Below are 15673 nucleotides of genomic sequence, written 5' to 3'. Positions count from 1 at the left end.
CCTTTAGCACCTGAAGCTTCGCTATGAGAAGAAACCACCATTCTTGTTAGGATGCAGACAGGAAAGTAGCTACTTTCCCCCACAACAGTGGTGGAGTTATAACTCAATTCCTCTGTAATTGCTGCTATCTTTGACACTCATTTCTTTGTTTTGTTCTTCCGGGTTGTATTGGAGTAATGGTACATATCCAGACAAAATATTTCAGATAGATCAGCTGAAATGCAGAAAAAATGCTAAAAAACCCTCGACCAATGCAATTCCTTCATATTACATATGACAAAAGACAATAGGGAAAGAACAAGATTAAAACAAAGCAGTTCTGATAGTCCAAATGGCAAACATCACAACACACCAGGTGTGTAACCACATTTAACTGTATTGCAAATAGTGGCATCCCCACTAAGACTGTAAAAGAAGATCAGAGAGCTTCTCCCAGGTTTCATTACTTAGCATGGATAGAAAGCATAGAGATATTTAATAGAAAATGTTACTAATGGACCGTAAGGACAAGAGGGGTTGGTTTGATGACTTTACAAGGGATGTTTCAGAAGCTTTATGAAACAACATCAATACTCAGAATTCCTTATAGACCACCATCTGACCTCAAAAGTAAACTTTTAAGTGAAAAGAGCACAGAGGCAATATTGTTTCCTTGGGTGAGCTGTTGTGAGAAAAGCATGCTTGAGAACTTCTGTTCAGTAATAAGTGCTCAAATTAAATCTTGAACTAAAACCAGGTTCTGACCAATAGGATGGAAATAAATAAACAGGGAATAAAGTTGAAATGACGAGTCAAAAAAAATCGATCAAATCAGTCAAAAAGCATGACTTGCTTTTCATAAATCCGTGCTGCCTACTGCTGGACTTGCTACCAGTCACCTTCTTGTTCTTCATATGTTTAGAAATGATTTCCAGGATTATTGGCTCCATTACCTTCCCAGGGATCAAAGTGGGGCTGACCAGCCTGTAGTTCTCTGAATCCTCCTTCTTGCCCTTCTTGAAGATAGGAGTGAAATAGCTTTCTTCCAGGCTTCAGGAACCTCCTCCAATATCCAAGATCTTTCAAAGACTATCAGCAGTGGTCTTGCAAAGACATCAGCCAACTCCCTCAGCACTCTTGGGCGCATCCCGTGGACTTGTGTAGGTCCAGTTCTTTTAAATTATCTCTAAACTGATCCTCCTTTACTGAGCATAAGTTTGCCTTGCTCCAGACTTTCCCACTGGTTATAGGGATTTGGGATTCCTGAAGGCCAATCTTGCAAGTAAAGACTGTGGCAAAGGAGACACTGAGTGCCTCAGTCTTTTCTACGTCCTTTGCCACCACATTCTCTGTCTTTATGTCTTATTTTAATGCACACAGTGTTTTAATGGTGAAAACCAGAGTTTCTCAAGCCCTCTGGAACACACACTGTAGATGCAATTTTTTAACTGAAATAGGCATATCCAAAAGATAACCAAATGGCCCTTTACAACTCTAGAAAGATCAAAAGCTTAGTATCCAAGAAAACCATGTATATGAACTGCCTGAGAGATGAAAAATCCATGATGTTTACTACAAAACCAAGAGTTATGGAGTAAAAGGGAGATAAAAAAATACCAAATACAGGGTGATATAAATGGAAGCTAAAGAAATCAAAGTCCAGTATCTTTCACACTAAACTCACCACAAAGATTAAAGACAAAGAAAAGACATTTTTAAACATACAGGGAAAAAAAATTAAAATCCTAAATAGATACAGAATCATTACTAGGTACATACTGATAATAAAATGGCAAATGGTGACCTAAAAAAAGGCAGGATGTTCACTACATTTCTGAGATATTTAATCTTTTTAAAACAAAAGGGTTTAATACAGTTTCTTTCTCTAAGAAGTCCAGACTGTATTACAGACTGGGCAGGATGGTGTGGCAGCATACTCCAGCTTCCCTTAGTCTGTGATTCTGATTGAGCCCTCTCTCCATGGCCTCCAGGAGAACAGGTGACCACAGACTCCCCTCCACATGCTCCTGACAGTTCAGTGCGTCACTACACCAATGATTCTAATCAAATCTCATGCTTCGGGGCTTCAGCTGGTTTCCTGAAAGGGATGCACAGGAACATTTGTTCTCCTGATGCACAGTTGGCCAGATGCATTTAGATATGAGAACTAGTCTTCCCTAGAGCCTCAGGGATTTGTACAACTATGTGCAGCCTAGTGCAGTATGACAGTGAGGAAAGTCCTCCTCCTCAGATGCTGCCTTCCTTATAGATTAGATTTCAAACTGACTGCCACTTTGAGACCCCAAAAGGATTTTTTCCCTGTATGACTGGGAAAGCCCTGGAGATTTTTCTCATCATTCTACAACATGGTTTTCCTGTTATGATAATCAGGGATAATGGCAACACCTATGCTAATAGAATAGAATATTTAAAAACCTCAAGACTGGAATACTTCAGTACAAATGAGTCATTGGGATCAACTTTCAGGTAAAAAAATGAATGGGCTTTAGTATACACATATGAGATCAGAGGGTTTCTAATAACCTCAAGAGATAACTATTTTGTGACCCATGAGAAAATCAAGAGGAAACCTTTGGTGGCCAGAAAGGGTTATTTTCTCGCCTCATGTGTCTCTGGCATATGATACCAGCTTTCAGCATCAAGCTTCTTTAATGCTTAAGCCATCAGTGACATCTTTATGTGAATTATTAGAAGAAAATATTTGAAAGACGAAATGAACAGCTTATCCTGGATATAGCATTTGGCCACATGATTTCTGTTTTTTGGTACTGGACAGCACAAAGGTTTTCATTCAAACATGGCCCACAAAATAAGTTTTTAAGGACTAAGCCCTCAACAAAGAATTAAACATTCAACAATGAAAAGGCTCCACAGCTCAAGTCAATGCAATCCATTTTATCCCCGCTAACCCTGGGTTGAAAAATTTGGAATTATTACTTTGATTGGGTTCAAAGCAGTTTGACAAGCTGCTCATGAGGAAAGCTTTCTTCAAAGTCTTTTACTTCTATTGGCTTCTGCCATACTCTCCTAGTAAATGCTTTTTAGCAGCAACATGTGAATGCCATGCTATATGGTATGCAGAAATGACAACACAATAACAGTCTGGTTCTGATCTGAATCAGTGAAGCAGACAGCTTTATTATGGATGCATGCTAGAATGACTAAGGCAAATATAAGCCTTGCTATGACTCATTGCTTAAAGTAAGCTAAGGGCAGAAAGCAAATTATTTTATTTTTGAATACTTTCAAATTAAATTATTTTAATTAATTGTTTCATTTTTGCAGAATGATTCTGACAGCATTTATAGCTAATGCAGGGCAAGCAGAAAAGGATGAAATGGGATATTCTGACTACTCCAGAATAAGTAATCTACACAAGTTTGGAAAAACACTACTCAAGGTCATGCTAAGCTCTTCTTCAATCTCAGCTGGACGTGATGTATATTAAAAGGGACAGAGATTAAAATGCCCCAGCACTGAAACTTGGATCACTCACAACTGACTTCTCAGCCTGCTCACTGAGCACAAGGTGGCTCTAGACTCCCTGTCCATTGCAGCCCAACCTGTACCACGTGCATTCTCTGCACAGTCCTGGGAGCCTTCCCTCCCTCTGCAATGCTACATGCCACAGACACTTGCCAGGCTGATCTGTGATCAGCCAACAAACTGCATCTATCAAGGCTATTTGTGGTAGGGAGAGGCCTCAGCACTGTGTCACAGCAAGAGAACACAAGGGCTGGTGAGGTGTCACAGGGAAAGGATGAAGCTCAGTGCTGTGGTTCCCCACCAATCTCTGACCCAAGATCCGGATACTTTTTTCCCCACAAGATCAGCAGAAAGCTCCCTCATGCATCACAAAACCAGGAAAGGTGAACAATTAAGCAGATGGAACTATTAAGAAGGAGTCTTACCACAGACTCATTAATTACATTGAGATTGACCCCATTGTTTGGGACATGCTGTACAGTGTAACCGATTTTACTTCTCTTGTGTTATCATTATAGAAGCTGCTGGCTCATCTACACTTCAAAAACTCAACGAGTTTAGTACAGTCACAGAATTTTAAATATTTTGGCCTGTATTTCTGTATCAGAATAGGCATAAATATCAGGCAACAAAACAAAAACACCTGTGTATTCTAACTTATGTTGATCAGTTGTTACTGATCACTAGTAGTGGTAAAGCACTAGTAACAGTCCATAATTTGTAAAGAAGAAGTAGTGCACCACTGCAGAGAAACAATAGAATGCTGGCAGAATTACTCTTTCTAGGGGAAATTTGGAATGGTAAGACAATATTCAAACAAAACTTTTAAATCCAACACTGAAACAAAAGCAGAAAAATGCAAACTAAGCATGTTTGAAGTACAAAAATCACCTTACTTTCACTATATATTTCATTAATATTACAATACATGTTTTAATTATGCAATCTATTTATCCACAGTACTAAAGGAACCCTTGAAGTCACTATTCTATTAACTGCATGCAGCATAACTTGTAATTTTCCACCATGTGCCAGCAGCAGTGAGATTACGTTACCTTTTTTCTATGTCTTTCACTGGAACCTGCTTTACCTATTAAAAGCTAAGATGTTTCTTATGCACTGTTTATCCAGAGCCCCTAATGATGGAGAGTTTTAGGTACCACTAAGAAAATGCTTGAGAAACAACTGAAAATGGACAGTGCCAATCCTTTTCAATATCCTCTTTCCCACAGTTACAGTACTGGGTGAACTATGGGGAATCATGGGATCTCACATAGTTAGTTAGAAATAGGCTTGAATTCTAAAGATTTAATGAGTCCTCTCACATTTTATTTTCCTTATGGGAACTTGAATATTTCTAATATCCATCTAACTGTCTTATTTCTTCTTTTTCCCAGTGATCTTTCATAGTAATAACATCAGAAGTCTAACTACATGTTTTTATTTGGTGCATAGAAAGGCACGGCCTTCAGCAAGAAAGTGCTTCTGGAAAACTATGCATTTCCAAAGTAGTGGAGTTTAATTTACACTTATATTTTTTCTGGACATTTCCAAGGCAACAGCTGCTCATCCTGAGATATTTCTAGTCTCTGACAGCAGGCTTCAGTAGGCCCAAAGAAGTATGAGCTACCTGTGCTCTTGGTCAAGATGATCAGCCCACAAGGTCAACCCTCAAAAACATAGCTGAAACCAAATTTTCCATCAGTGTTACAGTCTCCTCATTGTAGCTAAAAGAATCACTTGCCATGTGACTGTAGGGTTTCAAAACTTTTAGTGGAAAAATGTTTCTTTCTTCCATGACTCCTGACACATCAACTACTTGGTCCAGTTTGCTGATAGGGAGTTGTGTCCTCTAGGATTCTCTTCATTCAATAACATATAAGCACAAAAAGCTCTGATTTTCAAACTCCCAGACTCACTGTAATGACAGGGGATTTCAGAAATAACTTCAAATCTTTCAAAATGAAATGTCACTTGGACTTTTTCAGACCAAAGTTAAAATAATAACAATAATAATACAGCTAAGTTTCTTTTCTCCCATTTTGGAACAGCACATTATAGAACTGTGTCTTACACGAACATTAATACATGAAAGGCCCTGTGCACCATCCTGATTTTAAGAAAAGAAACTGAATTGAGAGGGACTATTCAAAGAAGCAAGTATTTGTCAGCAGAAGCAAATGTTATACCCTCAGCTTCCTATGAAATTCGTTACACATTATAAGATGCAGATGAATATATGAATTTTTATTACAGATGAGGTGTGCAAGTGACTTCAGGCCAGTTTTTTAACTGATGAAAAAGATCAGACACTGACAGATATTTAGGCAGCAAATTCGTCACACAACTTTCAAAAGGTATATAGCAATTATTTCCATTTACATGCTGAAAGTTTTTAAAAATTTCATAAGGTGCTTTTCTGCACCTTTAGAGGCTAAAATTTCATTTGAAACCTGTCTCTTTAACATCAATCCACTGCATACAACCAGAGTTCTGTTAAATGGATGCAAAAGAGTTCCTTCCCAGAACACTAATAAGCAACTCTGAATATAATTAAGAATATTTATCAAAAAGGAATTTAATGCACACCTTGCTTGCCTCCAGTTCTTTTTATACAATAGATTATATAGCAGTCACTTTCGAAACTGCTGCAGGGAATTTAATTTAAATGTATATTTTTCTATCAAATCTCTATCTTGTACTGAAAACATAGCAGCTACACTTGAATATAATGCTAGTATATGATGTGATAGAGGATGCTCCTTGCTTGGAGCATAATTGCTGTGATTTGCAGGCGTAAGATTCTACCCCAAAGGTTTTCTATCAGAACAGTTTAACAGCTAATTCCCACAAATGTTCAGGTAGTGAGACTGCTTTCAGTCAGCCTTCTTCTCTTACAAAGAAAATATGGACTATTAATACATTTAGAAGTTTAATGAATTTAGGGACTGAATCTGTGATCAGGGGATGTACTTACAGCAGATCCCTTTGGCTGCTACTCATTATCTGTAGAAAATAAAACTTATTTCGTTTCTCTCTGCTGGATGGATGTGAGGAGAGAGAATGCATCACTGGTAACAGTATTCAAAATTCTTGTGGCTTGGACAGTTTAAACTAAAACTTTATCTGGCAGCTCCTTGATAAGCAATTAAGCTGCAGAAGCTTTGATGTGGAGATGTTATAGAATCATAGAATGGCCTGGTTTGGAAGGGACCTTAAAGGTCATCTAGTTCCAAACGCTCTGCCATGAGCAGGGACACTTTTCACTAGAGCAGGTTCCTCAGAGCTCCATCCAACCTGGCCTTGGATACTTCCAGGGATGGGGCACCCACAGCTCTCTGAGCAACCTGCTCCTGCCTCACCACCATTCCCTCTTATCCTGTCACTATATGCTATTGTAAATAGTCTCTCTCTGACTTTCTTGTGGGCTCCCTCCAGGTACTGGACTTGATTTCATCATTAATCTGGTATTGGGTGTTTCTTAGACATGAGAATATTACTGGGGTGATTAAGTAATGATACAGCAGAATTTTAAGGAAAGCAAAAATTTCACTCTTCAAAACAATCTGAGTGAGGCACAGCCATGGTATTTTTTCAAAGTCTTTCTCATTTCTTTAACTATCAGTACCTCTAGAAATGTGAATAGTTCAGACTGTTAGCCTGGACTTTGGGAGAGCTTTTCCATACACCTGATGTGTCACCTCAAGCAACTCAGTCTCTCAAAGTTTCAGATCCCCAGCTGTTAATTGGGAATCAAAGTAATTCAGTTCTCCGTAAAGGTGTTGTGAAGGTTATCCATTACAGACGCTTTAGTGTTCAGAAAATATGGTCCTAGCACACATAAATACTTATGGTACAATGACTGTAAGGCAATGTGTATAAACTGTGACACAAAATAAAGCTTCTGAAAATTTGGTACTGCTGTGCAAGGAAGGTCTCACAATGGCAGTACACCACATACCAAGTTCAAAGAGCACAAAAACAAGGAAGGAAAGAAAAGCCATTTTCAAAAGTGATTTAATTAATGTGTTTTTTTTTCAATTATGACTCTTAAAAATTTCCTAAATATACTTAAAAGGAAAGACAAAGGCACAAGTTCAAGTTAAATGATTGCACAAGACACACAGACTGAGAACAGGTCCTTTCCTAGTTTTGTGTTCCATTAGACACTTCACAGGCCCATCTTTCAGATACAGGTTTTATGTCCCTATTCAGAAGAAAACCACCATAAAAAGAATCAGGGGAGAACAGTAAAGGCTTCTTCAGGAACATCTCAGCAGCATCCAGCATGCAGGAGAATGGCAGAGACAAACAACAGAAAACCTGTATGCACACTAGAAAGGATGATGTGATTATTTGGGTTGGTTTTGTTTGTTTGGCCCCATGTAATAATTTGTTCACTCTAAACTAAAAATTTTTCTTCCTCTGCGTATTTACTGGGTAAAAAGGAGACTGTGCCTGTGAGTCTACCTTATTCTGAAGCCAATTCACAGGCTTGTATAATAAAAGATGGCTATGAGTTTCAATCCCTGATCCAATAAATGTTTATGTACAACAGTCTGTAGCGGTGCCAACATGAGAGATTTTGATCAACTCACATTCCTGGCTAAAAAATGATCTCAGAATCTGATTAATGTGGGTTTAAATCCTCTTAAGTAGAAGACACAAATCCCCCAAATCCCAGCTGAATACCTTAAACAGCAGCTTGAAGGGTGACTGGTATGTCTTCCATGGTGATTTTGTGAAGACTGTATAAATTTTTTCCACTTGAAACTACTAATTATTGGCTTGAGATTGGGGTGGGGTTTTTTTGAGAAAGACAAAAAAAAAAGCCAGGGAAAATGTCAATCCATTCCTAAGTTAAGGTGCCATTTTCATATTCCTTTGAGAGAAAGGACTGCTGCAGGTATTGCAGGCCCCTTTTGAACCCACATAAATGTGTGTGTAAGTATATTTGTTTCTTGTACACACTCTAATCTGTGTTTTGGCATGGCAATTTTCCCACAAGAATTTAAGATTATTTTTCAATTACAGCCTTATCAGCAGATTGCAGTACCTGGGGAATAAAGAATTCAGGTCCTCATCCCTACAGTTTGTATGTTTTGACATCTGCATAAGTGAATTAGTTTTCGGAAGCATTGATCCTATGCAGCTCTAATTGCCTTCAACACCTTAAAAAATTAGTATCCACAACACATTAAAAGCCTTTGGGCAAAAATATTGATTTTTGCCTCACATTAAACTTCCAGACTTTCCAATGAAAGATTTTATCTGAGAAATATAACAGAAATACATGACATTTCAGAAGAATTACTAATCCTAACAGCTGTGGGGATTCTGTGTGTGAAGTAATGAGAGTTGCATAAACACTATCTACTGTCAGGAAGATACTATACTAAAGGTAGTTAAAATTATTAGTTTAAACAATTGCTATGTATCAATTGAATCAATCTCATTAAAAAAATAGGAGGGTAAAGGAAAAATAAAGATTTTCCATCTGCTGAATGGAATATTATATTTACTGTGTCTGCTGTGCTGTAAAATAGTGACCAATAAAATAAATTTAAACATAAGAAGACAGTATGCTATCAGAAGATAATAGTTCATAACAACAGGCATTGCAAATTTTTATACCCCTCATATAAAACGAAAGTCAATACACTTTTAAGGCAAATCACTGTAGCATGGCTGATAACGGGTTCCATCCACTTACCTGTGTCTCCTTTTCCCTTTTGGTGGTGACACCAGGTGACAGCATTCAAGAATCACTTAAGGCCTAAGAGACTTGAACAGACCCTTTTAATGACAATTCATAGATTTAGATTTGCCAAAATCTGTTAGTCTTCCCAGACTTTGGAAAGTGGGGCTTACCTATATAATATTCCTCCCTCTACTGCCTTCAACTATCTCTTGCTTTGTTTGAAATCAAACTAATGAAATACATGCATCTGACTATATGTATTTAAATAAGTTCTAAGTGTTCTCTTATACAACATGAAGCTTTTTCCTATCAGCTCCTAATTTCAATGAGTCCCATTGCATGGTCCTGGAGGAACTAAACATCAACCTCATTTGGAATCCTATTAACTCACTTTGCCACCTCACTTACAGTGAGCCCTAAAGCACTGGGCACTTACCACTACCATATTATAATTTCTATTTGTTAGCCATACTACTGAAACAGCATTACTAAAATTATTAACATGTCTATCAGCTTAAAAAAAGGAACTTTGGTTATCCAAGTGATTTTTAATGAAGAACTCAAAACCTCAACAAAAAATTAACATAGTTAATCTTTTCTGGTTTGTTTACTCTATTTTATTTTCCACACTTCAGATGTAAAACATTGTTTGTATATATAAGTAAACATAACATACCAAAATCTACAAGCTTGACTCCTCCTTCAGTGGTCAAAAGGATATTATTTCCCTTAATATCACGGTGGATAGTTTTGTTTTCATGCAAATGCTGAAGTCCCTGGATGGTGAGATGTAAACATGAACTTTTTAATAACAGCTCTGTCCTCTGTAATACATTTGCAGAAACAATAAGGTGGCAGAAAACTATGAAAAAAATTAAAACATTTTTTAATGCAAAACCACAGAGATGTCATTCTTACTGGAAAACTATTTGGCACACCACAGGGAATAGATATTTTTTTAATTGCTCCACTTTATGTCAAATAGAAATTTTAAGATGAAAGCAAAAAAATAGCACTATAAACCTACATTATACCTTTAGAGCATAAAGAAAGCTGCTAAAGCCTAAATTTCATTGGAGAAAGTAAAGTTTCAGTTACAAGAAAATGATAAAAAAAGACACTTGATCCTGATGAGCAAAAAAAATTCTTGCAGTGGTGTTTGAATTCACTAGATATGTGGATATTTTACTACAAAAATACTTTGGATCCAGACACAAGAAGTTGGACAGTATTTTAATTATGTTTCTGCTACTTCTCAAAAGAAAAGCAATTTTGATGCTTAACTGTATTTACTAAGAAAACTGATCAATAGTCAGAAATGGTTCATTCTCTTAATAATGAAAAAAACAGATTAACTGTTCTTTACCTTGCCTGCTCAAAAAGAACCATCTGAATTACACATCACCTTGATTTCAATAAACACTGCTATAACAGAAGACAGTGATCTATATTAGGGGGGACTATCTTCATTCATTTAAGGAAAAAAATATGAGCTGAATGTTGACTTTCACTGAAAGCTTATCTTACCATCAGAGCTTCACGTAAAATGTAAGCAATTATAAGTTCATTCATCCTTTCGCCTCTCTTCAGAAATCCCTTCACAAGATCAGTCACGGATCCACCATTGCACAGCTACAAAACATCAAGGAAATACAGAAAGGAATTAGAGAGTTTTGGAGTAGCCACCTGGTTTTCAGTAGTTTTTGTATCTGCAGCCAAATGATCTCCTAGTAAACTGGCAATCCAAAAATTTGTCCTTACGTCTACCATTTATACAAACAACATACACAGCAACTTTTGCCAATTCTTGTTTGCCACTTTCTACATTTAATTCTTCTTGTCCAAACGCAAGTACAGCAGTCTATCTCTTTTTTTTCTGCATACATGATTGCTTTTCACTGAGACAGAAACAGCTTACAGTGCAATAAATTTTTTGTGAAGGCATGTTTTGTGGGGCACACTAATTGCTTCTGATATTCATCATGTGCATCTCACCAGCAGTGCAGATTATTACAACATCAATTCTCAGGTACAAAAGCTACATACAACACAAAATGGATTTAAGGCATCAGAATGCAGGCAGCAGAGAAATGTCCCTGCCAAGGGGAAAGATGCCCTTTTTGCCCAGCAGCACTTAACTCCTAGTGTAGAAAGATGTGATACACAACGGATGGGCATCACAGAAGATGATGAAGCACTGTGGAAAGAAAGGTCTCATCTCCCACTGAAACAAAGTGTGCCATTAGTGTAAGACTATAGCTCTTGTAGCATCAACCCTATCAGCTTCTTGTTCCAGATGCAGAGCCACAAAGTACTTGGGACAATCCTCTCTCCTGTCTAAGGTCCACCTAGACTCCTGCAAACCCTCATCCTGTCCTGTACATGTGGGGAGAACAGGTCTGGCCTTGCTCTCTGAAAAGGATAGTGAGTGCACATTGCCAGCTGATTAGTTTAGACCTGCAGTACTTTGTATGTTCATTTTTATCATTTAAAATTTTTCCACAGAAAGAAGCAACAATGAAACTTTAGTGACTATCTCTATAGCTGGAGGTATAGAGCTTACATGCTCTATAGAGCTCCTCTTTACATGCCTGCAAAGATGGAATTGGTACTTAAGCCCTTAAACTATCCATAATGCACCTGACAATACTCATTGATTGAAGAGCCATTGCCTCTGTAAAGGCATAGCTGTTTCTGATAAAACAGTAAAACAAATTGTAAGTTTTATACTGTATCATCCGGTAGATTTTCACATGAAACTAAATACCCATGTAAGACACTTTAAAAATGCAGCACAAAACAGTAATTCCTTTTCACTGTTTTTGAAGTATATTTAAATTGGGGCATAATTTATCCATAAAACCTTTCAACTGCAGAATTCCAGACATCAGAATCTTTTGTATATTTTTAATATGTTCTTCTATGCCTCTACATTTTTTTCTGTAATTACAAAAAGACTTGCACCTTACAGCATAAAGCATTTTATATCCCTTTGTACCCAAACATAACAATAATTCTCTGATTACCTTTGGAACCCCTGGGTTGCACTGAACTTGCACCACATGAATGCCTACACAAATACCATTCAATACATAACTCTTGCTGCAAGATGAGTTCCCTCATCAGGTCAGCCAGGGCTCTGGTCTGACAGATGCTGAGCTCTATGGTAACAATCTTGGAACTCATTTAACCTCACCCTTACCTAAGTGGGACAACGTGCATGCTTAGAGAGAGAAGAACTCGTATGCTTAAATGATGAGATTAAGGGCTTTGCTGGATAAGGATCAGATTCCCAAGCAGGATTTCATTTACTGTCATTAGCGATGCTGGTCTGCCTTCTCCACTGACTTTTTCAAGTTAGTTATTTTTTTACAATGACATTATCTTTTCAGGGTCTCTATTGGTTTTATTTTGCCACATTACCAAAATATTTAATCAAACCAAATGGATTATAACAATTTTGGTTAATTTAATGCACTTTAATTCAGGGCACTGAAACTGTCTAACTAGTAACAAATCAACTGTGAATTAAATTACACATATGATATTCTTCAAATAATTTTTCTTCATTATCTAATATTTAAATTTTGCTTCCTACAGATGGATCCTCTTTTTTCTTTACAGAACTGGATACCTATTAGCCTTTCTGTCCAAGGTAAAAAAAACAACATAGAAAGAACTATATTCTCTTTGTAGGCAGATGAAGGGAGAAACTGTATCTCAGAAACCACCTTCTTTAATGTTTAGGCAGTAAAGCCAATACTGAATTTATTTGCCTCGGTCAGCAATGTTAATTTTTACATTCTTAAACATGTTGCTTTAACTAATTTTTCCACTACTCCCATAATATATAAATCCCTATTATGAGATAAATATCTGCATTATGAGATAACAGTTATCTAAAATATCAGGTAATGTAAGATTACATTATTTTAAACCGAACCAAAACTGAAGCTGGTATGTAAAAGGTCAGTTAAACAGGTCTTGAAATAAAGAACCCAGAAGTCAGCCATATCACCATGGAAATCCTCCACCAATTCCCAAGGCAGAGTGGCTGCTTAGATAGAGTTCAGCTGAGGATGTCATAGACATACATTCTTGCATACACACAGGGCAACTTTTCCTATTTCTGTGTTAAAGAGTTGTACTTTTACTTATATCAGACAATTAGTACTTTTCTGAGACCACCAGTATACGAGGAAGAGAGAAAAAAAGGCTAGGTATTAGAATGCAAGCAGCTATAAGGAGGAAAAGGGATTATTGGAATACAACCACAATTAGAAAAGGAGATTATGGCAGACACTGTATGTGCGTGCTCTACGCTGTGTGGGTGAGAGGGGGGAACGATGACGACAAGGATGACACAGGCTAGTATTAACCTTGTTCTATTTTTATCTTCATGGGAAAAATGTTGTATCTGGTCCAATTTCCTACTTCTACTGTCTATTTTTTGCAGGTGAAGCTGCCACATGTCCCTATAACCATGCACATAATTGAAGCTGAAACGGTGATTCTTTCTCCTGACTCAGGGTATCAAATTGCATGTGTATTCAATGGAAATGTATCACAAACACCTCAAAAAGTCCCTCTCATAATGAGTCAGGCTCTTCTCTTCCCTCTCAAAAGAAGAAGCTACAGAAAGTTACAATACTGCAGTGCTGGACCATGCTTGCTTGGGAATCTGAATAGAGGGGGAGATAAATTACTATTGGGAATGCTGACTAGGATCTAGCCCATGACGTAGAAACTTAAAGGAGTAAAAAACCTAAATCATTAAAAAAATCACATTACCTTAACTTATACAATCCTTTAATGAGAGATTATGGGATAAACATTATTTAGCAGTACTGTCAGACTGAAAGTTTCTTGGGGTATTGTTAAATATTGCAGCTTATAATTATGATCTCTGCTGCTTCTTAGTAGCATGCTGCCCACGTTAAAAAAACTGTGTAGCCTCTTACCAAAATTACTGTGTTTGAGTTAAGCTACCTGTAATGCTTGGATCCCAAGAAATCATGAAGGCAGAGATAACTTTTAAAAAAGATCTTCCTAGTTTTCAATGAGCATCTAGAGAAGGGAGATGCTGATAGCTATTATTTTGTTGCAAGGACTGTGAACTCACATGACCAAATAACTAATCAGTCTGTGTCATTACTCCACATCATTTGGTAAAGTCTCCTCAGAATACCTTGATAAAGGGCACTATAAGCAGAGACCAACAAATGAACAGAGAACTCAGGACACAGACATACAGCAGAAGCTACATGTCTATCTGAGCTCCGCTACAGGGCTGCTTCTTACTCTAAAGATCAAAGTAACTCACCAGATCAAATGACCTTTCACTTGTCATGAGACAGGGGTCTTCTGGAAGGAGAGAGTAATAATTCTATTTCTCTCTCCCACATTAAAAAAAACCCACACATTCACACACATTCTCTATTGCATACACAGATGCATTTCGTGTGGCTTGTATCAGATAGAAACCCTCTTTTAAGTTTTGAATATACTTAATTTAAAGGGACAGATTCTTATGATGTCCAGCCTATCAGACACAGGAAGGGAAGATAACAGTGATCCTCCCACAAGGCAGCTATTTAGAAATGTCATCTTGATTAACTTTGTACATGAGCAATTTTCATCAATGTAATGTTAGTCACTTCTTCTATTGTTCCCTTGTGATTTACAGGTATTTTCTTTACCAGCAGTATTTTCCGTGCCTGCACTAACAGAATGCAAAGATTACCTGCAACAACAAGCAACTAAAAGGAGGGTAAACTGAACCCTGGAGGCTACCTAAGAGGGGGTGGAGAAGACAGAGACATCTTCCCAGTGGAAGACAGCAAAGGATGAGAGGCAACAATTCCCAACTGCAAGATAGTAGATTCCTATTGGACATAAAGGAAAAAAATTCCCACTGAGTTAAGCACTGCAACAGATCACACAGTACATCTGTGTAATGTCCAGCCTTGGAGATACTCAAACTTGAATTGAAAAGGCAAATCTGTAACATTGCAATTAATAATCTTTGAGCAGGGGGCTGGACCAAATAACTTCCAAAGGTCCCTTCCATGATGTACTTCTATATGATTCAGAATACTTGAATTTTTAAATATTCAGTTCCTAGTTTGGATATTCAGACAGAAGAAAGAGTGGCAAAGAACTAAGGGAATATTGCACGCCTAAACCAATGGAAAGAGTAATTTTGCAGAAGGCTTGCTCCATGTGAAAACCTCCCTTAGAAAGCTGTAGCTCTGATGGCCATACATAGCTGTATCAAAACAGGTGATTATGACTCTTCTACAGTAGTAGTAAAGGGCTCCTCCCTTATGATTTTCTGGCACTCAAAAAGGCAAAGATTCATACTGGGATGACATGCAGTCCTCCACCCACCCATCTGCCACAACTCTGTGCTACTTTAACTGAGCTATTAGTATGCTAATTTCAGGGGAAAAAAAATAAAATTATCCTAACACATGAAATGTCAGT

General features: G+C 37.4%; 1 protein-coding gene across 4 annotated transcripts in view; it reads right to left on the bottom strand.

Moving 5' to 3' along the window:
• MYO3A (myosin IIIA) overlaps positions 1-15673 on the bottom strand; it is a 119799-nt gene that overhangs the window by 77323 nt on the left and 26803 nt on the right. For all 4 annotated transcript variants that reach the window (XM_064635835.1, XM_064635820.1, XM_064635843.1 and 1 more), the window contains exons 4-5: positions 10715-10819; positions 9864-9963 (exon numbers count right to left, since the gene is read on the bottom strand). In XM_064635835.1, the coding sequence (XP_064491905.1) occupies positions 9864-9963; positions 10715-10819 (205 nt within the window). The remainder of the gene's footprint in view (positions 1-9863; positions 9964-10714; positions 10820-15673) is intronic.

Source organism: Pseudopipra pipra, chromosome 1 (genome assembly GCF_036250125.1).
Source record: "Pseudopipra pipra isolate bDixPip1 chromosome 1, bDixPip1.hap1, whole genome shotgun sequence".
Classification (NCBI taxonomy): domain Eukaryota; kingdom Metazoa; phylum Chordata; class Aves; order Passeriformes; family Pipridae; genus Pseudopipra; species Pseudopipra pipra.
Note: the sequence above shows the minus strand (reverse complement) of the source record. Positions and strands in the feature narration are given on the sequence as shown.